The sequence below is a fragment of the Excalfactoria chinensis genome, chromosome 26, assembly GCF_039878825.1.
Source record: "Excalfactoria chinensis isolate bCotChi1 chromosome 26, bCotChi1.hap2, whole genome shotgun sequence".
NCBI classification, from domain to species: domain Eukaryota; kingdom Metazoa; phylum Chordata; class Aves; order Galliformes; family Phasianidae; genus Excalfactoria; species Excalfactoria chinensis.
The window spans coordinates 2,107,731-2,130,584 of record NC_092850.1 but is presented as its reverse complement, the minus strand read 5'-3'; the positions used below and the strand labels follow the sequence as shown (position 1 = coordinate 2,130,584).

General features: G+C 43.0%; 2 protein-coding genes and 1 long non-coding RNA gene across 7 annotated transcripts; 1 reads left to right on the top strand and 2 right to left on the bottom strand.

Moving 5' to 3' along the window:
- Positions 1 to 3,916: 3,916 nt before the first annotated feature.
- On the bottom strand, positions 3,917 to 12,052 carry TIMM44 (translocase of inner mitochondrial membrane 44). 2 transcript variants are annotated; one of them, XM_072357665.1, is made up of 13 exons: positions 11,983 to 12,052; positions 11,214 to 11,321; positions 10,629 to 10,799; positions 10,397 to 10,477; positions 10,152 to 10,301; positions 9,482 to 9,621; positions 8,952 to 9,037; positions 8,280 to 8,372; positions 7,839 to 7,963; positions 7,402 to 7,452; positions 6,191 to 6,280; positions 5,342 to 5,452; positions 3,917 to 4,282 (listed from the first exon to the last, which is right to left on the bottom strand). In XM_072357665.1, exons 1-13 carry the CDS (start codon positions 12,010 to 12,012, stop codon positions 4,163 to 4,165), a joined length of 1,356 nt encoding a protein of 451 aa, XP_072213766.1. In that variant the 5' UTR covers positions 12,013 to 12,052; the 3' UTR covers positions 3,917 to 4,162. The 2 variants fall into 2 exon arrangements, with proteins under 2 accessions (XP_072213766.1, XP_072213767.1); XM_072357666.1 differs by lacking the exon at positions 11,983 to 12,052 and having other exon boundaries at positions 10,629 to 10,794; positions 11,214 to 11,309.
- A 45-nt stretch (positions 12,053 to 12,097) lies between these two features.
- Positions 12,098 to 15,034, top strand: LOC140262832 (uncharacterized). Its single transcript, XR_011905867.1, has 4 exons — positions 12,098 to 12,228; positions 12,700 to 12,988; positions 13,277 to 13,349; positions 14,813 to 15,034. It is a non-coding gene; the product is annotated as an uncharacterized lncRNA (long non-coding RNA).
- HNRNPM (heterogeneous nuclear ribonucleoprotein M) lies at positions 12,386 to 22,414 on the bottom strand. 4 transcript variants are annotated; one of them, XM_072357432.1, is made up of 14 exons: positions 22,319 to 22,414; positions 22,140 to 22,233; positions 21,540 to 21,626; positions 19,773 to 19,967; positions 19,452 to 19,605; positions 18,608 to 18,657; positions 18,154 to 18,214; positions 16,231 to 16,332; positions 15,602 to 15,646; positions 15,140 to 15,214; positions 14,571 to 14,669; positions 13,563 to 14,344; positions 13,252 to 13,303; positions 12,386 to 12,818 (listed from the first exon to the last, which is right to left on the bottom strand). In XM_072357432.1, exons 1-14 carry the CDS (start codon positions 22,336 to 22,338, stop codon positions 12,655 to 12,657), a joined length of 1,980 nt encoding a protein of 659 aa, XP_072213533.1. In that variant the 5' UTR covers positions 22,339 to 22,414; the 3' UTR covers positions 12,386 to 12,654. The 4 variants fall into 4 exon arrangements, with proteins under 4 accessions (XP_072213533.1, XP_072213535.1, XP_072213534.1 ...); XM_072357434.1 differs by lacking the exon at positions 16,231 to 16,332; XM_072357433.1 differs by lacking the exon at positions 21,540 to 21,626 and having other exon boundaries at positions 22,319 to 22,407.
- Between the last annotated feature and the right edge of the window lie 440 nt (positions 22,415 to 22,854).

The window sequence follows — 22,854 nt, the reverse complement described above, 5'->3', positions numbered from 1 at the left end:
TGGCAACCACAGAGGACTGTCCCAGAGGTACCACTGTATCTGCTGGGACCACAGTGACGGAGGTGGCTACATCCCTGGAGCACTTGCCAGGGCCAGAACAAGTTGTGGCTGCTACATAATTCCCACTTCCACGTGTCCATGCTGGTCTTACCCCAAGAGCATAATTCGGCACGTGCTGTGTTCAGGCAGGCTGTTCTTGCTGGGATCTGGGGATCCTTTATCTGTCTCCAGTACTGGGAGGAACACAAGGAGTCCTGTGGTTTGGAAAAACCCCCAAAGGCTTTAGGGGATTAATTGAGCTAAATGGAGGTGCTTTGGCGCAGCCTTTGGGACACATTGCAGGTATCACCCCCTGAAGTCACAGAGGGCACTTTGCAGCAGCTTCTCAAGGCCCATGTGTAGTGCAGCAGCACTTCCACCACTTTTTTTCCCCTGCCCCTCGTCCCACACTGGGGCTGGAAGCACATCTGCCTGGAGATGAGAGCAGAGCTGCTCGGCTGCCAAAGTGGAACATGACTCAGAAGTTCATTCTGGGATTGCCATATAGTAGGAAGAGGCACCCGATGGTCAGATGGGGCCTTTGCTTCAAACATGGTGGAAAGCTCAACATCAGCACGCAGCCCTGTGCCCCCCAGTGCTGGAAGGGGCTGCTCACCCTCAGCCACACAATTCTCCATTTCTATAGGCTGAAAGATTTCAGAGCCTTGCTCTGGGAGCTGCCCAAGCTGTTGCTGATGGCATCTAAGATAAAAGCATGGAGCAGCGTTGCTGTGCACTGCTTATGTGTATCTATGGTTACAGGAGTCTGTGTCAGAGTATGTACGATGTTACCAGGGAAATCAGACGTGGTGGTGTCAACAGATACTGCAGGAGCTCATCCTCCATCAGAGCAGAGCTCAGAAGCTCAGCGCAGACCCACACAGCAACTGGCAGCGACAAGAATAAATGCCATTTGGAGAAGAAAACCATCCTACCCACGCGGTGGGAGAGCGGCCTGGCAGGGACGTGCAGGTACCACCCACTGCTGCAAGTGCTTGGCACGTGTTCCCACAGACATTCAAACACGCACTGAAGAGCTTCTCCTGTCTGAGCAGTCACTGCGTCCTTACAGACCTCCCTACAACTGGATCCCCTCAGGGTGTTGTAATGTAGCCCTGCATCCTTTCCTACAGCAAATGTTTCTGTGAGAGAAAATCACTCTTCAAAATGATATTTTCACGACCTTTCAAGAAAGTGGTTTCATGAGGTTTGGTTTTATTTTTTCTTCCTGCATTTATTTGCATTTTAAAACGGTGACATTCGGGGCTGTTATTTCAAAATAATGTCAATCCCATCACATCACCCTCGTGGATCAGAGCACTGCAGTGAAAACACTTAAACAGCCCAACTGAAAGCATACCAAGGAAATACAAGCCTTGGATCAAGGAAAGGAATCCAAGTGTCTTATTCATCTACCAACCTGTAGTCACTGCTCAAGCAAAAGCTGTTTGAAAACCAGCAGCACAACAAGTCACACGGCATCACGCTTGTTGAGGAGCAGCAATGCTGGATGTTCGGCCACATCCTGAGCTCAGTGAGATGTCAGGGAGATTTTGGCTTTGGGCATCTGCCTGTAGACACCTCAACGTGGAGACGGTGTTTGTAAGCGCTGAGCACTTTCCCTCTGGAAAGTAAATTGCTGATGGCATCTGCAGCCGCTGCCCAGATCATAACTCAGAGCTGACAATTGTAGTGCTGCTGGTTTTTAATGACACTCCGTGCCTCGGTTGTGCTGCTTGCTCTCTGCTGGTGCCATGCTGGAGTCACAGCAGTGACTCCGCAGTTTGAGAGGCTGCCTGGTTTAACATGTGCACCTCTACAGCTCCTCGTGCCCTGGGAGCTCTCCTTGCATGGGACACAGCCCAGGGTCCAACCTGAAGCTGTTTATTTTCCCTTATGCTTCACTACAGACAGAAGTGTTTGAAGCAGTGCTTCCCCTCCCTCCCCCTCGGCATGAGGTTTTTAAAGTGCTCTTAAAGCATTTGTCCCAAAGAAGGGCTTTGTTTCTTTGCTTGTTTGTTTTGGTTTACATTTATTGACACACACAGTCCCCATTGACTCCCTCCTGCCGCTCTCTCCAGCAGCACTCAGGGAATGCTCACAGCAGTTTGGCCAATCTGATAAAGGAGATGAATCATTCTGGAGTCATCTGCTGCTAAAACGAACCCATTTCATAGGCAACACGAGTGTCCTGAGAGATGCTACAGCAGAGAACCCTTCTGTTGGTTCTATGGGCCTGCATCTGAGTGAGGTGCCCCCTGACCAGGCAATGCTCAAATTGCCTTGGTTCCATTTCCACCATATCATTGACCTCACTGGGCTCTGAACACCTCCACATTCCCTGCAGGGATCTGGGGGTAATGTGCTCAGGGCTCACAGGTGGTCGGAGTCACAGTGCAGTGGGAACTGGAGCTGGATGTCAGCTGGAAGTTTTTTGCTGAGTGGTGAGGAACAGAACAGCTTGCGCAGAGAGGCTGTGGATGCCCCGTCCCAGGAGGTATTTAAGGTCAGCCTGGATGGGTGCCCCCCATTACGCTGTCAGTAATCAACCCATCTCAGGCAACACCAAGATCCCAACAGCAGGTGCATTCTTATGTCAGGAAGGGGACAGGGGAGGGAAGAAGGATGCAGCTGAGTCCTCACAGGAGACAAAGCCAGGTGGGACAGATGGGGAAGGCTCCTGCAGGATGCTGGCTCAGATCAGATCATGCTGGTGTGAGGCAGGCCTGCATCCCCCCGAGGTCCCTAGGGAGGGTTATAAATTGCTTTTTCCTAACCAGGATTATTGATTGTGGTCAGGCCAGTGGCTCAGAGCTTGCTAATGAATTGTAATTGGAAAGAAGCTCCACTTCGATACATTTTATTTTATTTATGTCCGAATTTGCTATGCATTAAGCTGGGGGCTCATTAAATTACTGAGGCAGACGGTTCCTGCCAAGATGGCCTGAGCTAATGGTGCTGGGCAGACTTCAGCTGGGGACTGGCAGCAACAGACACAGGAGATACGTGGTCTGCAGAGTTCTGGTAGGCCTTGTTCTTCTCAGCTCCCTCCACGTAGACAGGGTTCAAGGCTGGCATGGCCAATACTGTTTCCTTCTCTGTGTACCCCTCTCCTTTCTGTCCTTCATCTTCCTACAGCGCTGGGATGGTCCTGCACTTTGGTCACAAAGCAACCACAGGCAATGCCACAGGCTTTGGTACCTTGCACTGATAGTAGGTCATCTCTGCTGTTGCAGGTTTTGATGAGCACAGCATGCAGCTCTCATTTGCCTCACATAATAATTAACCAAGCTACAAGAGGTGATGTTCTACTTGCTACTGCAGTTTACTTACTCATTTGTCGCTGTTCAGTCCAAACCTATTTCTGGTTGCCATTTCAGCGCTATGCCCAGTTCCCTGCAGCCATTTGGAGCATCTTTCCTCCACCTCACCAGCTCAGCCCACAGAGAAATGAGCTGTGTACCATTTAGCAGTACCCACTAACTCAGTAGAACAAAAACCAGAAACAACATTCCCCCTGCAAAGCTGTGGACGTATATTGACATATATTTCTAAGGATCTCCATCCTCAGTCAGTTTCCACAGTCATGTGCAAAGACGTGATTGTATTTGGTTTGGTGAAAACACTGCAGCAACAGAAGGCTTCTTGGCTTCTGCTGGAATGAGACCAATGTGCCTTAAGAGCACCTCAAAGCTCTTCTCAGAGATGATGCAAGGCCATCAGAGGATGACAGCATATTGAAGCTGGACCTGTCACATCTCACCGTGCTGCTCATCAGTATCCACCTCTGCCCATCACTGGAAGCACTGGTCAATGTACAGGACCCAAACATCCTCCTTCACCCACCATTTAAACAGGAGCCAACAACAGCTGCAAGTATCTTAGACCATTGAGTTACAATCTACCATACATCCTCACAGTGCAAATCGTTACACAGCAAAGCGTAAGGCAGATACGTCAGACTTGTCCAGTTCATAATGGGGAGCAGTATAATGATGGCACACCTAATAGCCCATTCTTCTGAAAGAGAACCACTCTACCCCCCACCCCACAGTGCATCATGCAAGTTCAGAGCTGGCACTGCTTTGAGAGAGGGACAGAAAGCTCTCGGATGCAATTCATCTCAGAGAACTTGCTCGGAGCTCGATGAGGAAATGTCCAATAGCCTCCACGCAGCGTAGGGGTTGAGTTCATCCTGGTCTCTGCAAAGTGCCCACACATGCAGCATCCGCAGAACCTTGTCCTGGAAGGGAAATCCTTGTTAGAGCTTGCATCGTGGTCACAGACCATGTTCCACACCTCAGTTGTGGCTATGGAGATGCTCTACATTCCCTCCAGAGAACACTGTGATTTTTCTCTCCAGGTTCTAAGCCCCAAAATCACAAATAAGTTTAGCTGTTACGTTTACTAAATTATGGTTAGAAATATTTCACTATTAGGAACCTGTAAACTTCTCATTTCTGAAAGCAGAATTGGGATTTCCCAGTACCTGTGCCTTTGTGAAAGGAAGAGGGAGGAAAAAAATAACAGGCTTAGGGGCAAGAGTTCAATTCTGTCCTAGAGAGTGCCAAAGGAGTAGAACCCACACACAACCACTTTGCAGACCAGGAGTTTGCTGGCCAGGCACAGCAGGAACTGGAAGAGAAAGGGTTGTTGGCATTCCTAACTCCAGTTCCTCTCCTCACTGTGAATTTAAGGTTATCTACAACTCTGTGCCTCTTCCAGATGTTTGTAGATTCTCCTCATACAAGATAATGTTCAGCTAATGGGCTGTAGCACTTCAAGAGTGTGACAGGGATAAATAGCTCACATGGAGCTGAACGGGATTTCACAGCCAGCACATCTTCTGCCAGCCAATTTAAATTCAAGTTATTGCAGCCTTGTCCACAAAGCATGTCTGATTGACGAGAACCTACAGGCCCAAAAAGCCACAGCAACAAGTACCCAGACTCAGAGAACTGAGCTGTATGATTCCATCTGCCACAGCTTTCTTATTCCCTCCGTATTTTCATTCACTTTCTCATCTGTCCACCACTACCAAGAGTATTTTAATTTTAGTTCAGTATTTCTCATGGCCTAACAAACAGAAACTCCCCCATCTAACTACAGGACAGTGACTTTGCTGTGGGCAATAACAGTTGATTTATACAGGCAGCTGTTTTCACCTGTAAATACCCAGATGATTTTGCTGAACTGACTGAATTACTGAACTACAGTATTTCTACATGGGCAGCTGCAAACAAACTGAGATGGCTAGAGATGGACCTAGGGCAGCCACACTCAGATGGTGAGCATCACTTACCGGGTCACCTTCTACTACTTCCCCTTTCTGGTTCTTAATTACCATCACAATCTGAGCTTGAAAAGTGATGATTAATACTGGTCCCTGCTCCATCATTTTTCCCATGGCCAGCTGCAATTAAAGAAAACTCTATTAAAAAAAAAAATGGAGCACTTTTGGAGATCAGTGTAGAAGCAGTAAGTACTGAGCACAACTACACAGCCAAACAATCCCGCTGTCTCCCAGCACCAAACCCAGTTTTCTTCATCAGGTTATACCTTCTCTGTTCAAACACATGCTACCAGCCTTCCTGCAAAGTATTCTCCCAGCATCTTGCTCTACAGGAAGGTGTCAGCCTTCCTGGTAATCAGTGATAGAACACACTTCTGCAATGCCCTTTTGCTTAATAAGAGGGAATCAGTTCTCAAGCACAAATGGGCAGCAGTGCCATTACCTCCCATACAACCATACAGAGCAGCACTTAGGTCTTTAATAACTGCTCCTGCACTGCACAGCTTTGAGTCACACAAGCACCATACGTTGTTATCCCAAAAAAAAACATCAACAAAGCCCTTCATAGAAAGCACTGAATTGGTGCTATTTGCCTTTCTCAGTTTTTGCAGGTGGTTCAGAGCAAGGTGCCCTGGCACAAACCACAATGCGTTAACTTAGGCCTGATCACACAGTAACAAACTCCTTCCCCAAACCTGCCCCGTGTCTCTCCTCCTGCAACAATGATCCGTTCCTCCCTTAGCAAACATGGTAAACAGAGTAGCATGAGGTTAAACAGCATCAGAGCAAAGAAGAAAACCCCTGAAATAATGAGTTTCTCATTCACTCCCAAGCTGAAATACAGAAAAGGACACTCACATCAAGGTTGTCTATGTCAAGAATCCTGGAGTGGAACTGGAGACCCGTGGCTTTGGCTTGCTGGATTGGATGAGCAAGCTGACTGTAAGTCTAAATGAAGCAACAAACTTGTGTTACATGTTTGAATTTGCTCTGTCAAAGAAAAAGGAATTTTCTGCTTAGAGAGAGCCACCAGAAAATATCAGAATAAAAGTTTGGTTTTTTTTGCAAATATACTGAACATACACGTCTTGCAATATACCCCACAAGCTACCACAGATGCTCTGTGTTTCACATAACGAAATTCTTTCTAAGAATCCCATCTCCCCTGGACAGAACAAGAGATCCATCATTTACAGGAGAATACACAATCTGAGTGCAACTGATGGCCAGGGCACTTGCAGCTCTGATCTGAAAGCCGACAAGGAGAAACAGTTTGGGAATGAAGCTGTTTTCCTCACACCCAGCCAGGCCCTGCAGGCAGACCAGCTCTTCCTGGCTGCTTTTAGGCACATATGCTTCATTATTTATGCATCAGGAACTGTTGTTGAGATTTGAATTTCAGCATTCTCGCAGCATTCTTGGCAGCTACCAAGAAAACAGGAGGAGTCCCTGCCATGACTCCCCCAACACTGATCTTTTAACCTTCATCACAAGCATTCAAATGTAAATACCTGACAGAAGTATACTAAGAAAGTCACCAGAGTAAAGCTGGAATGACAATACAGGGATCCTGGGGACAGCAGGCACAGGTAGCTCTGTTGCTTTACCTGCCTTATTGCTTTGTACTCTAACATGCTAGTGCCCAGCATCACAAACTGAATACTTTCAGCATGGCTCTGTTCAAAGAGCCTCCATCTTCTGGATTCTCATTTCTAGAACTCTCATTTACACCTTGGTCTGTTTTTATGGATGAGTCTTATGAGCAATTTCTGACTACAACTAGAAGAACTGGAGCTAGTTAGACTCATGTGGGATTAGATCTCAATTATCTCTCTCTAAACAGCATTCCTCTCACATCCATTCTACTCCAGAAGTCCACAGTGCATACCTGATTGCATTAGAGCTTTACAGCATGAACACATTTAATGGGGGAGCAGAGAGGCAAAGTGGGTAAGCAGCATCACAGTCAGAATGGCCACACAGCTTGCAAAGAAAGCACAGCACACCTACTTAGAAGTAAGAATCGTAACCTTTTTGGACATTTTTAGTACTTTTAGTACTCTACTTACTGCCTCATAGCACCAATCTTTGAGGATATCAAGCTCTCCAGATATCATAGCCTAAGACAGGAAAAGAAAAAAAAAAATCAGTAAAATATAAGCATTTAAAAATGTCACATCATAGAACTGAAATATCAGCAGTTTCAGCAGCAAACTGCTTTAAATCCTACATCCTGAAGCAGGAAAGGAGCAAGAGGAATTAACAAAGAGGAGCACTTTTTTTAGCTTTTCAACTAAACTGTAAAATCCAACCACTGCCATTCTGCAATTCCTGTTCCTAAGACTATTTTCTGAAGGGTGCTGTAAAACCTGGATGCTGCAGAAGCAAATACAGCCCCAGCTTTTAATTTTATCATTAGAAAACAAAGAAAAATCTTCCATGCAATCTTCCATAGTAAAGGAAAAATAAAATAAAATAAATGTGTCCCATTCTCTCCCCACCTTACCTCCAGGACATTGGGAATTATATCACGCTCACATTGCTTTAAGAAACGATCTTTGTCAAAGGATGGATCCACTTTGAGTATCTCTGTCAAAACCTCTGACATTTCCGTCTTCGAGAACAATCCACCTGATAAAACAATTCACCGAGACCAGTAGAATGACAATTGCTGCCAGAAACCAGGAGAAAAGATGGATCTTGGGCTTTAGAAAGAGGGAAGGAAGAATCATCTTGAAACAGACTAAGTTAGACATGAGATTTACAACACACAAGCATGAGCCAACATACTGCCAACAGCAGGTTGCTGTATTGAATGACTGAATCCATGCAAAATACTAAAAAGGTTGAGACTCTTTCCCAAAGGTTAGTACCACATGTAGGACATCAATGACAGCAAGAGCCAGAAGGCTGGACATGCAGTTTCATAGCAGTAATGACACATTACCTATCAAGTCAGTGACTTTGTCTGTGACAGCTCTGGAAGCTCGAATGAATGCGTTATCACTTTCATCGTATTTCATTTTCATTTCAAAGAACCCTGAAACAAGAAGAGATGTCAGCATAGAGTCCTTCCACCAGGTTCCTGAACAAGGAAGAACAAGCAGTGGGTTGCAGATTAAACCTGGTAGTTCTCTTCTAAATCTCTTTCTTGATTACAAGTTTCAGTTTCAAAAGCTAGTTTTCTCACCTTCATGCAATGTTCTCATCTCTTTATAGCTGTCATTAACTACGGGTTTGGTTCCTTTCACACAAACATTATCACCGCTGGAAGGCACCCATGGGATCCCCGAGTCCAGCTCCCAGCCCCACATGGCACTACCCAAACTCTTTGGCTGAGGGTGGTGTCCCAATGCTCTGGCAGACATTGAGGCCCTGGAATGTGTCCAGAGAATGGCAATGGAACTCTTGAGGGGTCTGGAGCACAAGTCTTATGACGAGCAGCTGAGGAGCTGGGATTGTTCAGTCTGGAGGAGACTCAGGGGAGACCTCATTGCACTGTAAAACTTCCTGAAGTGAGGCTGTGATGAGGAGTTTGGCCTCTTCTCCCATGCAACATACAGGACCCAAGGAAGGTGAATCTGGAGTTCTTCAAGAAATTGTGAAAGCTAGCACTTACTATTGAAGACCACGTTGTTGTCCTTGAAATCTTTCCACTGTTGATACCACCTTGAGTCCTTGTGTAGCACCATACCCATGGCCTCCCTAGAAAGCGCAGATGACAGGAACTTGTGAACAAATAATGTGGATGTGAGAGAATTAAAAAGATGAATATTCTGATGAATATCACTGAAGCATGCAATAGTACTGAGGCTGATAAACAGCATAAAAAATGTACATGATTTAGTGGAGGCAAGGCACTGAAGACAGCAAAGAAGCTTAGATTTAGCCCTGCCAAATACAACTCAATAGCAAGATGTTACATTTTCTCAGTTCTAACACATGCAAGTCAGATAGAACATACATATACACTCTATATTTTTAAATGCCCAGCTTGACTACCAGAAAATTCAGTATCATAAACTCATGGTAGAACCTCAGAGATCTATTTGCTCCGGTCATCTCAGCATTTGATTCTTAACCTGATCTGTAGGTTTAAGACATTTCTGTGTATAAAAAGATTTGCCCTAAATTACATGAAATACGTACTCATTAGCTTCAAATATTCGCTCCTCTTTAATCCTCTCGCCTGAGAACTCTGTTCTTTTCCGAAGACGCTCTGGGCGTTTGTAAGGACCAGTCTGCCCTAAAACACTTTCATCTATTTCCTTCTTAACAGTTTCTACTCCCTGAAAGGAAAGCAATCCTATTAGGTTGATTTACTGTTCCCTCCTGTTTCCCATAAAAATTAAAATTGCATCTGTCAAAGGAAAAAGACAAAGATAAGAGCATGTGTTATTCTTGTCTCTCTTACTCAGCAAATCACAGAATGGTCTGAGTTAAAAAGGACCATAATGATCATCTAGTTCCAACCCCCCCTGCTATGTGCAGGGCCACCAACCAACAGCCCAGGCTGCTCAGAGCCACATCCAGCCTGGCCTTGAATATCTCCAGGGATGGAGAATCCACAGCCTCCCTGGGCAACCTGCTCCAATGCTTCATCACCCAACATGGGTTAGAGAGTAGTAACACAAATGCTTCCTTACTGATACATATGGACAAAGACAGCAGTACCACGGCTTTCTACTTAACAAGTTATGTCTGGGACAGCAAGCTGACGGTTGAATTATAACAGCACAGTATCTAAATTTATATTTAGCACAAGTTCAGGTGATCTGTGTCTGCAGCACTAGGTCCCAGAAAGGTGTGGGAGGTGTACCTGAGAAATAGCTTTGAAGGCTGCTGTCTTGCCTAATTTCTCTCCTCCTTTTGTCACTGACTCTGCTGACTGCTTTGCTGTTTTTGCTGCTTCTTCCACACCTTCTTTTATTTTCCGGCCAATATCACTCTTACTTACTTCATCCAAACTCTGGAAGAGAATAAAGAAAATAATAAAAACACAGATGGAAGCACAGAAGCTGAGATGAGCTCTCTTAAGGAAAGGTGATTCCACAGCTGTTTTACCTCTTTAACTGTACCAGTTATTTCTTCAAGTTTCTTTTTAATTACTTCTGAGGTCTTCACTGTTTCAGATTCAATGGTTTTCTGTGGAAAAAAAAAAGAAACCATCCTGCATGTAGTTATGAGGGCAGAAGATGCTCATTCAAAAATACCTTAGGGCACAGAATTTCCTATTAGCACTAATTGAGGGGGGAAAAAAAACTACAAGTGCTCAGGCCTAAGCAGAATTACTTACATATTTTCTCCTCGCTTCTCGAAGCGCATCAGACTCTTCGAGCTTTTTAGCTTCATCTCGGAACTTTTTAATACTTTCTTTCATCTCTTTGTTTTTTGCTAATTCTTGTTTGATGTTTTCCACAAAACCTGATATAAAACCTTTTCTTCCTCCTGAAGAATAACATCTAGACTAAAAAAAATTGTTACACGTTGCAGAATCCAAAAAGAAATTAAGCAAGTATCAAAGCCAGCAGATAAGACTTACTTCAGCCCAATACCAGGTCACTTCTAAAGGTACTAAATGCTCTGATACCTACACTGCTATGCTGAAAAAGTACCACCTCCACCTCAAACCAGCCAAGTATCTGACATGTTTGGTGCCACGTAGTACACATCTATGTAGCCGTTAACAGGCAGTTTGACTCTAACCGGGCTTGAAACATTCTGGTAAGCAGAGCACAACTCCTGACCTCTGTCACTTTTGCTACAAAAATCCTTGAATTCAGCTTGGAACTGCTGCTGCTGGGGAGCACACCCAGCAGATACAGTGCTCTACTGGGAAACCAGATGCAGCCTGAAGTACAATATTCAGACATTAGCCAACCTGGTTGATCTCTGAGACAGGCCTGCTCGCTCTGTACACAGCACCACTGTGGACTGCAGGAACTGGGTATCTTCTAGGCATGAGCCACATGCCACTAATGAGACATTTCTGCAACAGAAACAAGTTCAAGTTAGCACACAGTATGAGATGACAGCAGTCCTGAAGAGCCAAGAAAGGAAAGCAAGCATCCTGAAAATGGACAGTCATTGCTGGGAGCAGTTCAGAGTGCTGCTGAGAAATCCCATCAGGCTGCTTCCTTGGGATCCTCCATAAAGCACAGTTAATGTGTCTGAGTGGCGCTACAACCACCGAGAGGTTCACTTCCAAAGAAACAAGATCACAGTCCCAAACAGGGCGATGCATTTTCTATACTGAGACAGCTGAGGAAACAGACGCGCTCCGCAGAACCCAAAACCTCTGGAAACTCAAAGCCAGAAGCGGACTGAGCAGATTGAACAGACTGAGCGGACCGACCGCCTCCCTCCGCTGGGCTTTACTCGCAGCTCAGGTGGCTGCGCTGCCGCTGCGGAAAACCAGCGATGCGGGCTGAGGGCGCAGAGGAGCAAAGCAGACCCCGGGGCCGAGGACACGAATAGCAGAAGGGCTGAGAAGCGGGAGGAAGCGGCCCCGCCCCACACGGCGCCGACCTGATGCTCTCCCCGGCCGCCCGCCCCGGCAGCAGCTCCCGCTGCCCCATCTCAGGCTCGCGGCACACCGAGAGCCGTTAAACCGGCCCCGAAGGGACGCGACTCCCCCGCCCGGCGCTCACCCGGCAACTGCCCGCAGCCGCTGCCGCCATTTTGAGAGCTGAGCGTGTGACCCCCCGCGTGGCGCGAGGGAATGACGTCAGGTCGCGATGCGTGACGCCACTTCCGCGCAGGAAGCGCGAGATGCCACCTGGGGCGGAAGTGCGGCTGCTCCGCAGCGCGGAACGCCAAGAGCGGCGGTTCGTGTCCGCTGCCCGTCAGTGTAACCCTGCGGACGGACGGGACGGAAACCCCTCATGATCGAGAAGGTAAACGAGCCTCCGAGCCAATAAAGTGCAGAACGAAGCCCACAGTGATAACTGATACCCTGTTAGTGCCCCACCTCCTGCCTGTGACAGGAAACCGAGCTCCGCTTACGGGCAGCTCTGCAGTGTAGGATGTGCTGCCAGTAAGGGATGCAATGGGTGAAATCTTTAACTTGCGTTTATTATCAAAGTCATACTGTTTACATCTGTAATGTCAACAAGATGCCACAACTACAAAAAAAGATTGTGCACATTGCAGTTTCAATGCAAAAAACAGTAAAATGGAAATCCATTTGTTAAAAAAGTAATTAAAATTACTCCAGAAAGCAACTGAATCGTTTTAACACCTTTACATCCAGTCAAATTAAAATGGTTAACAAGAAAAATACAAATTCAGGAATCTGGTCTCCATGTTAAAAAAGCGGCTACTTAAGCGTTTCTATCAATCCGCACGTCTATCTCCCTCCCGCGCAGCTGGATGCCGTTCATCATGCGACACGCTCTCTCAGCTACTTCTGGGGACTCGAATCTGACCACCCCGCATCCTTTGGATTTCCCGTTCTCCATCTTGATGTCAGCATACAGCACGTGACCTTCGAAAGAAAAGAAAGGCTCCTGTTTGATCCAGTTTGTGGCACGCAGCTCATTTCAGTCTGATCAAAGCACAGAAAGCACAACGTTTACAAACTACCATTACTCTGAAACTTAAAGCTGCAGGACAACTCTTCCAAGTCGCTGTTTTAAAGGAGCGTTTCAGTTTAAGGTATGAATTAATTCAAACCTGTCAGTTCTCTCTCGAGTGTGAGGCATCAGAACCAGATGAATGGAGCAAAGCTAATGAGCCATGCCCAACTTGCAAACATATTATTCACATCGTAACTGACTGGGGTTGGCACTTGGCAAGCAGCAGATACTAGGGAACAAGGCGAGGGGATACAAGCTACTGCCAAGAGAAATCCCCAGAAGCAGAACATCCAACAGTATTCAGCAATCTTTGTAGCTGCCTGTTCTTCTTTCATAACTTACCACATTCATTAAATTTATCTTTCAGCATTTTCCATGTAAAATCAAAGGGCAGCTGTGAAAAAGAGAAGAACAATTACTGAAGATCTGTTAAATGACCTGTATTCCCAGCTCTTCAAAAGCTTTCCACCCCGGGACGGCCACACTTCAACATTCATTTACAAATGCAGAAAGCTGTACTCCTGTTAAAGAAATATCCCCCACTCACAACGATCTACTTAATTCCACCTTCAGCAACACCCAATATTAAATATTACAATGGAAGCCAACAGAACACAGATGAGATCAACGCAGACAGGAAGAGGGCTACTCACATTTCTCACAAATATCTGACAAGCTTTTCTGGCCACCCCAGCTGCAGGTCCTCCAGTTCCTCCAAGGGAGCCTGCAAAATTGCCTGCAAAGTTTCCACGTTCCATTTCCATTGTTCTTTCAAAATTGCTTCCCATAGCAAGTCCCATGCGATCTATGCCTGCTCCCATGCCCTGCCCCATAGCAGGACCCATTCTTTCCATATTAGTGGCTCCAATGCGCTCCAAGCCCATTCTCTCCATGCTAGCAGCACCCATACGATCTATTCCTATTCTTTCCATAGGAGTGGCACCTATGCGATCCAAGCCAGCTGGCATTCTCTCTATGACCTGACCCATTCCAGTTCCCATTCCAGCAGGGACCATGCGCTCCATACCTATACCCATTCTATCCATGCCAGAGCCCATACGTTCTACACCTGATCCCATTCTATCCATAGTGGTACCAACACGATCAATGGCAGCACCCATTCTCTCAATACCAAAGCCTATTCCAGAACCCATTCTTTCTATGCCAGAACCCATCCTTTCAATAGCTGGTCCCATCCTCTCAATGTTAGGTGCAATGTGATCTATGCCCAGAGGGGCCATTCGGTCAATTCCAGTACCGATTCGATCCACATTGGAACTCATGCGATCCAAAACAAGACCCATCCTGTCTATTTCTGACCCTACTCTCTCCATCCCATGACCCATCCCAGAAGGTATTCTTTCTATTCCCGAGCCCATACGATCAATGCCAGGTGCCATCCTCTCAATCCCAGGAATGCTGGCATTTCCACCACCTGGAACAACACATACAAGTTATCAGAAACCACCAAATATTCTGTTCCATTTGAAATCCCACTACAGAACTCACAGATCACTACTGTCACATATAAGTCTGATAAAAAAATTAGAGCAGCTACTCAAAATACATATTTTTTTTGTTATAAAAAACCATGCACTATTTTTATGCACAGTTCAAGTATTTCCAGTAGAAAGTACATGTAATTCGCTTCATATACTGACCTATTCCTCTCTCCAAGGTCTCTCCAAAACTACGAGACATTCCCATTTCATTTCTTCCAAATTCTCTCTCAAATCCTCCACCCATGGCACGATCCATCTCTGTAAAGATCAAGTTTGATTATGTTCTTCTGAGCACCTGAATAACTTCTGAGAGATTTTAATGCAGGCATAATTCTTAAAGATTAACAGCAAGGCAAACATCTACTGCGTCCTCCTCATTATTTCCATCTTGTCTTTCCAAGGCAAAAAACACAACTGACAGAAACAACATAAATCCATTTAAATACAGACAAGGCAGATGTCTGGAGAAGTCTTTCTGGTGAATACAGACAGAAGACAGTTCATCTTGTTCAAGGAAAAAGCAAAGCAGTTTTTTGTTTTTTGTAGTTTAGGGGTAACAAGGGCCTTGCAGACACTGCATCACATGTAAACCTTAAGTTTTTCCAATAAAAGCTGGGAAGAGGAAAACAACCAGTCTCCATTACTACAGTTTCAGAAAACAAGACTTCTGTCAAACTCGGGAACGCGATAAGCAATAACTGATGAGTGATAAATAACCCAATGCCTACCACTCATTCTGCCCATGTTCATTCCAGCTGGAAAGCGACCAATGTTTTCCATGCCACCAAAAGGACCTTCCATTCCTAAAAGAAAGTATTTCCCAGGGATTCTTTAGCAAGGCATTTCGACTTTACACTACACCTCCCCAAAATAAGATTTTCACAGATCATTTTCACAGGCATAAAGACTTTATATCACAGATTCACAAAATGCGGTCAGAATTTGGTCACACCTTACTTCCTAAGCCAATGTCAGGCTTCAGCATTTCCAAACCACGCTCACGTTTTCTCTGATTTCAACCCTTCTTCATACGCCTACAGCAGTTGTTTTTAATATTCAAAAATGAACAAGTCTTTACTAAATGGGTGACTATTTCACAGAGAACACAGATGCCTGGTAGTCATATGTAGCTAAGTTTACACGGCTTTCAAAAAACTCAAGCTATATATATTTCAAAAAACACAGCTTACCTCCCATTTTATTCATTCCAAAGCCCATGCCTTCCATTCCCATTCCTCAAAATAAAAGAGAAAGCTTTATATAGCAGATGTAATTCTACAAAGCCTCAGCCATTAGACTGGCTGTAGAAATACAGATCATACAGCACATCCACTCTTTCAACTGACGTTTACATGTGATAGCTCTGAGTAGATCGGAACATTCCTTCTCAACAAATAAAAGCAATAAGTGGAAAAAAACCCATAGGCATTTATAAACTGAAAGCTGAATGTGTGCTACTTTTTAGGTGGCTCTTTAAAACTTTTTCTGTTCAAACATACCCTAAACAGAGATTTGCAAGCCCACTAACAAGTATTAAGAGTAACAGATGGTTTTAAAAGTTTAATGTATATTTGCAGTGTCTGCTGCTCATGCTCAAGAGTCAGAAAATGAGAGCTGTGCCTTGACCATGATAAAAAAAAAAGAAAAATGGAGCAATCTGTTAAGTTCAAGTTTCCATTATCAAGCTCATTACTTAGCTCAATAAAATTTCATTTGGCTTTAACACTCCTAAAACACTTCAACTCTTTTTGTAGGCAAAACAAAGCCTCTACACAGCTTAAAGCTCTCATGAAACAAAGCATAGGAGTAATCTTCTTACCTCCAGGTCCCATGTTGCCCATTCCCATGCCTTTGTTTAAATGATTTGCATCAATAGGTTGACCTCCAGGTCCTAATCCCATTCCAATACCACCAAGACCATCTGAAGAAAATATTCAGATATCAAAAAAGCCTTGTTTCCATAATCTGACAAAACAGCAAGTTTTATTCTTAAGTAATTTACTTTCATTCTCCAAAAAAAATCTTGCTGTGTTCCCACTTTGGGGTATGTAGTTACTGCATGAAAGCGTAAATCCAGAGTAGATTTATCTCAGAGCAGACTGAAAACTAACCTCAATTATTCTTTCTTATCATCCAGTTTTTATCTCATTATGGAGAAAAGTTGTGTTTCTGTTTGACTGGTTTTAAGCTGACTCCTGAAAAATAACTGGCTAGAACACTGCTTATTTTGTGCAACTCCTCAATCTGAGAATAGAGTGGGCAATTTAGTATAAGCAACTTCTAACCTTTTCACAATAACACCTTTGATTTACAAATGGCTTATTTCTGTCTTTGCCAAGGTTCTGTCCTTGCAGGTAAGAATTTAAACAACCACAAGGTTTCACCTATCATTATGACAGCCACCTATACAATTCAGAGCACACAGCCAGCCTCTTCCCTACAGAAATGAAGAGCATCATTCCCAGACACAATATTTGAATCTTCCTCTACCCAAGTGAATTATGGATTCCCCAGCCAAAAAAAAAAAAAAAGATTATAAAAAACAAACCATCCCATTTTCCTTATTAATCAGGAAGGAAAAGTTCTTTGATTGCATTTGACCCAAATAACAGCTCAGTGGTTTTCTTTGCTATGACAATACTGCTTCCTTGTTTAGATCTCAACATAATGATCTTAGGAAGTGTTAAATTTTGCTTTCAAGCACCACATTATTCCCCCCTCCCACAACCTCCCACTCCAAATTAAAGGCCAAGAAATATGTATCCGTAATTACTTGTTCCACTTTATACAAAGATTAAAAAAAAACAAAACAAAAAACAAAACAAAAAAAAACATAACCAAAACAACTGTGGATGATAAGAGCTACCAAACAAGGCTCTGGCAGATACGCAGATAACTAAGGGATGGACCGATGAACACTAAAATTGTGCAAGGTAGCAGCACACAACACCTTTTGTTTGCAAGACTATGAAAACTTCATGTGGCTGAATTAACAGAACTACTTTACATTTTAGAACAGTCAGCCAAACTTTACATTTTTCATTGTATTTAAGCAAAGTAAGTTTCAGCTGTCAAACAGTGGGGTTTTTCTTCCCCTCCACACCTACTTCTCCCTTTCAAACCAGTCCCCTTCCATTCAACACTTTCATTATATTATCGCAGAACAGTTGAGGTTGCAAGGGACCTCTGGAGATCATCCATCCCAAAGATGATCAAGAGCTACATTTCCTTTAAACCCTGCTTTTAACAGGGCTTTTGAATTACACTCGAGGGATTTGGAAACTTTGAGTACATTGATGGAATACTGTTTTTAGGACAAACTTTAAGCTATGCACTGAAGGAATTATCCAAAAAGAGACAAGGCTGACAAACTCTTTACTATTGATATTATTAAAATCACTTGAATTCTGGTTTTCAGAAGTCTGAACCATTTTCACCAGGGCTGAATTTAACTTCCCCCACTATCCAGCAGCTTATAGTTATCTATTTTTTATATTTTATTTATTAACCTCTTCCTGCCCACATATAGCAGGCTACAGAAGCAGTGCCTCTTAAGCATAAGATTCAAATATCTACAGACTCATTAATACGCATGATCCAGGAATATAAAGGAAATCTCTCTAAATGTAATCCTGAGAGCAAAATGCTTTCAAATTACATTTCATCTTGCACGTGTTAACGTTGCTGTGAAGCAAATTTAAAAGTGTAACGTAACATATTCAGTCATGGAGGAGAAACTTACGAGGAAGTTGTTGGGGTCGTTCTGGAGGAAAGAATTCTCCTTTGGGAAAGGCTCGTTCATCCTAAAAATAATTCAATACATTAAGCTGGTACATGACCCTGGCCTGCTTTCTCGCTAGAGATATTTCTTGCCCCCCTCCAGTTACAGGAACTTAAAGTTAAAGCAATCCTTATTGTATTTAGAAAAAATTAGATATAACCTTCCCCAATTATGTGACTTGGTATCACAAGGTACTGGGCCAAGTCTTTCCAACAGAACATGCACTTCTCCCAGTACTTCAACTCATAGGCTACAATTGAGATGCAAAGCACAGGGCTATGTTTGTCATAACAAGCTGTTTAGTTCTGTCACATCAATCTGGAAACCACACATCACCCAAAAACAAAAAAACAAACACAAAAAACCACAAGCATTGTGTCAGTTAAAAAAGCAGTAGGAATTTTAACGTACTTACCATTTTTACATGCATTGGCCTGTCAAACAGCAGCTGCCCATTAAACATTGCTTTTGTTTCATTAAGGATTATTTTCAAGCATTAAAACCACAAGGAAAAAACATGAAAAAAAACTGAAATGCTACCTGATGCAGAATACAAAAGAAACCACAGAACTCCACGTAGCTTATATTATTATTCAGAATAACAAAAATCCTTCTGCTTTCTCTAAAAATAAAAGCCTTCCAAGACTTACTAATGAAATTAAAACATGAGTTAAAAAGTATTCTCAATCACAGGACTAAAGTCATTTAAACGTGTCTCAAAACCAGTGTCAGTGTTAGAACATTACGCTGGTAGCTTGAGCAACTTCAAACACGGGAAAACATGCAAAACTTCCCACCATTTTCAAATCAGCAACTACACAAGTGCCACAGATTCACTATCATTCATATTTTAAGCTTAATCTCATCCTGATAACTTGTTAGGTGTATGTCCAAAAGGGAAGCGACACTAGGAAAACTAACTTCTTTCTTAGAGAAGAGTAAAATATTTGCCTCCCTTCTTAACCATAGCTTTTAAATTGAGAGACTGGGCACACAGCAGTATCTGCATTGCACTGCTACTGTGTGTGTGCGTGCGTGTGAGAAAGTCAGAATAGTTCTTTCAAGATGTATTTTTCTCTTTTTTTCCAGTTTTCCTTAGGTTTTCCACCCACTGTAATGGCTTCACTTACTGCAATAAAGATTCTTAGTTACAGTACTGTAATTTAAATTGTCATCCCACTTGGCTTACTAACAAAACTCTTCAAAGGACAGGGCAGCAAGCATACTTACTATTTGCCATTAGTACTCTTTAAGGATACATATAGCCTGAACAGCCTCTATGGCTTGTTCAAAAGTGACAGTGCCAATTCCACGACTTTTGCCATCTTTATCTTCTAATATGTCTGCTCGAACAACAGCACCAGCCATGCTGAATACTTCTTTCAGTTTCTTCCAACCAACCTTGTAGTCCAGCTAGAAGACAAGTGATATTAAAAATATGAGAAAGATTTTCTGGCAAGAGAATACCTTTAGTGTTCCTCACTTTCCTTTCTCAGTATCTACAATCCTAAGAATAAGCAGCTTTTCCTTTAGTTTATTAGATTTAACTCATTTAAGTCACAGGTTTTCTCTTCACTTACATTTGCAACAAAGACAGTGCTTCCAAGTCTCCCTGCCTGTAAAGCATGTATGATCTCATTGGGTATGTTGGGATTGTTGAGTATACTAGGTGGGATATTGATCATTCCAGGGCCACCAGGGCCTGGGCCAATACCCATTCCACCAGCTGCCATGACCTTCTGCATCGCCCTCCTGGCATGCTCACCATCAGGATCCTGCAAAACACAGAAACAAAAAATTAAGTTTGCGATGTTTCCAATAAATGCATGGGGATTTAGTGGCATGGCCACAATCAAAAGGCGACTTTTATCTGGGGCTATAGATCTACAGTCAATTACATTGCTATCTTTTTATTATTATCCTCTTTTTTAAAACCAGAGTATCAGGCCCCTTCAAGTTAGCAAGTTACTCAAGCATTTCCCTTCATCCTGAAGGTATGTATTTATTATTTAATACCCACAACAAACCTCAGCCACATTTGTTCTGAAGACAGAATGACATTGCAAAGGTTTTAGAAGAGAAATGGCTATTAACCTTTGGCATTTTCAAAACAATACAACTCAATCTTGCAATTATGCTTCATAAGACAAGATACAGTATGTAAAACTTCATTAAGATTGGCTCGGGCAGCTCTTTTACCTCTACCCCTTGTTTCCAAATTGAAAAAATACTTGAGAGCATATAATCATATTACTGTGAGATCTCACAGTTTAGGATATTCTTAAAACGTGAAGCACAGGACGAAGACTTCCAGCAAGGAAATAACATTATTGTAAATTCATACTGAAAGTGAAAGCAAGAACTTTCACAACACATGGTAAAGTCATGTTGCTTAAGTCAGAAACATCAAATTGTGTTCAGTGAGCAAGTGAACAAAAAAAAAAAATCAATATTCATTCCATTAGTCAGAAACAGCAATGTTAAAAGTTATTTAAATTAAAAAAATATCTTCATCCGAATCTTAAGAAGAAACAGTAGCACATTTCTGAAAACAGGAAGAATTCACAATTAATCCAGCAACATCAATCAGTCATTCGCTTGAAGGCTTCCATGCTTTCCAGCAATGAAACAGCCAACATGGAGATGTACATGCTGGGCAGTTGGTAAAACATATGATAACATTTGTCTACAACAATTTAACTCCTTTCACACACTCAAAATCCTGGGCTTGGAGAAGTGGTGCCAAACCCCTTACAACTGAAGCATGCTTCTTCACCCATTTCAGCTATCATTTCTGTTCTGTTTGTGCCATTTAAGCAGGAATATTCAAGTACAGCAATTGCTTTATGAAGACTTGGTCAAATTACAACTCTTTCTTTCCAAGGTCTAATACCAACTGGGCAATGTGACTTGCAGTTCTAAATGCACATAACAGGAAAACCAATCTTACACAGCTCAATTTCAATACCTTTTTCTCCCAAGAGCCTCTCTGAAAAGTCAGTAAGTTTCAAGTAGAACCACTTTTCAGATGATCCATTTCTACTCTCAGTTCCCTGAAAGTGCAGCAAGAGGTCACCAGCAGCAGATGATGGCTTGCAACAAGACTCAAACCACTGCTCCTCAGAATGCATAAAATCATGTAAAATAAGCCACATTCTGAGAAGTGCTGCCACTTGCACACCTCATTCTTTTCCTCAAGTGCTTTTAAGAATACGCATTCCTAAGGGTGGACTTTCTGCACACATTCCCCATCTTACACTCATTCAGGTGTTTTTTCCCCAACCATTCGGGGGTGGTACAGGCACAGCAGAACATGAAGCCTGCTTAGCCAAAAACAACTTGCTTACCCTACGGCCAAGAGTCACTGTTAACACTGAAGAAGTCTCTCTTGATTTTTGTTTAATTGGGCCTTTGATGTAGCTACAGGTTCTAAGCTGCTGGAACAGAAGTTTAAACTTGTCAATGAATAAGGATTAACTCATGGTACAGTTGAGCGTGTCACAGGGGTTGACGACAGCAAAGCCACTAGAACGGAAACAAATCTTCAAAGTATTTCAGAAACCAGCTTATTTTATGGAACTGTTTGTAGAACACATTTATCATGATGCAGAATTAAACAGAAAGCAGTCAGTCAAGAACAAACAATACTCATGCAAGTTGCTTTTTCAAGTCATATGCACCTATACCTGCAGTTACAGCTTGCTTTGCCCAAAGTTCTGCCTTACTATCAGTAGCAACTATTTTTTAAATTAAGTTTAGTCTGGACAATCACATTCCAACTGAAGTTCAGCAACACATGCTAGGCAGAAAGAAAATTCAGTATCTATTTCAAGAGTCACACTTTCCGTCAAAAATCGTTAGCTGCAAAGGAGTCAGTCACACTGCTGGACTGAAGAGTACCCCTCCGCCTGCCTCCACGGCACTGAAAGAACAGATGCGAGTCTTACTTCTTTCACTTTCAACGGTCTTCCACCAAGACTATGCTTGTTCAAAACCTCTGCAGCCTTTTTCATGCTTTCTTCCATCTTGAATTCAACAACACTGTGAAGATACAAGACTTCTAAGAACACTGCTTGTATCTTAAGAGTTTCCTCATTTCTTGCTAAAAATTCATAAGTGAACTTACGCGCATCCCTGATGTATCATTTCACAGGCGAATAACAAGGAGAGGAGGGAAGAAAAAAAATAAAGTAAGTAAAAGCACAAAACACAAACAACATTTTTAAAAAGTCAATTCACATTAGTTAACTCTAATAGAAAAAAAAAAAATGGATGTAACGTTACCCAATAAAACCTTCATTACTTGAATTCCATAAAATATAATTGCTTACGCATTAAGAGGGTTAAGTTGTAGTTTCTGAAGTTGTAACAAGCAGAACTAAGTCCGTGTTCTCCAAGAAGAAAACCACACGCTTCATATCAACTGTTCTTCTCTGTCATACAGCAAAATCCTTGCCATATTCTGTCACCCTAAATCCATACCCTTCAGGACAATTAAGTGAGCTCCTGTTTCTTCCTGCAAGATATTTTCACTGAACTGAAGGACTTAAGTTGATTTCTAAACTTAAATGCGTATTGCCTTCATAAGTACTTATGTTTACTCTCACAGGAAGTATATTTTACAGAACCTGCTTCCACACACTGCCCCTACAAATTCAGCAA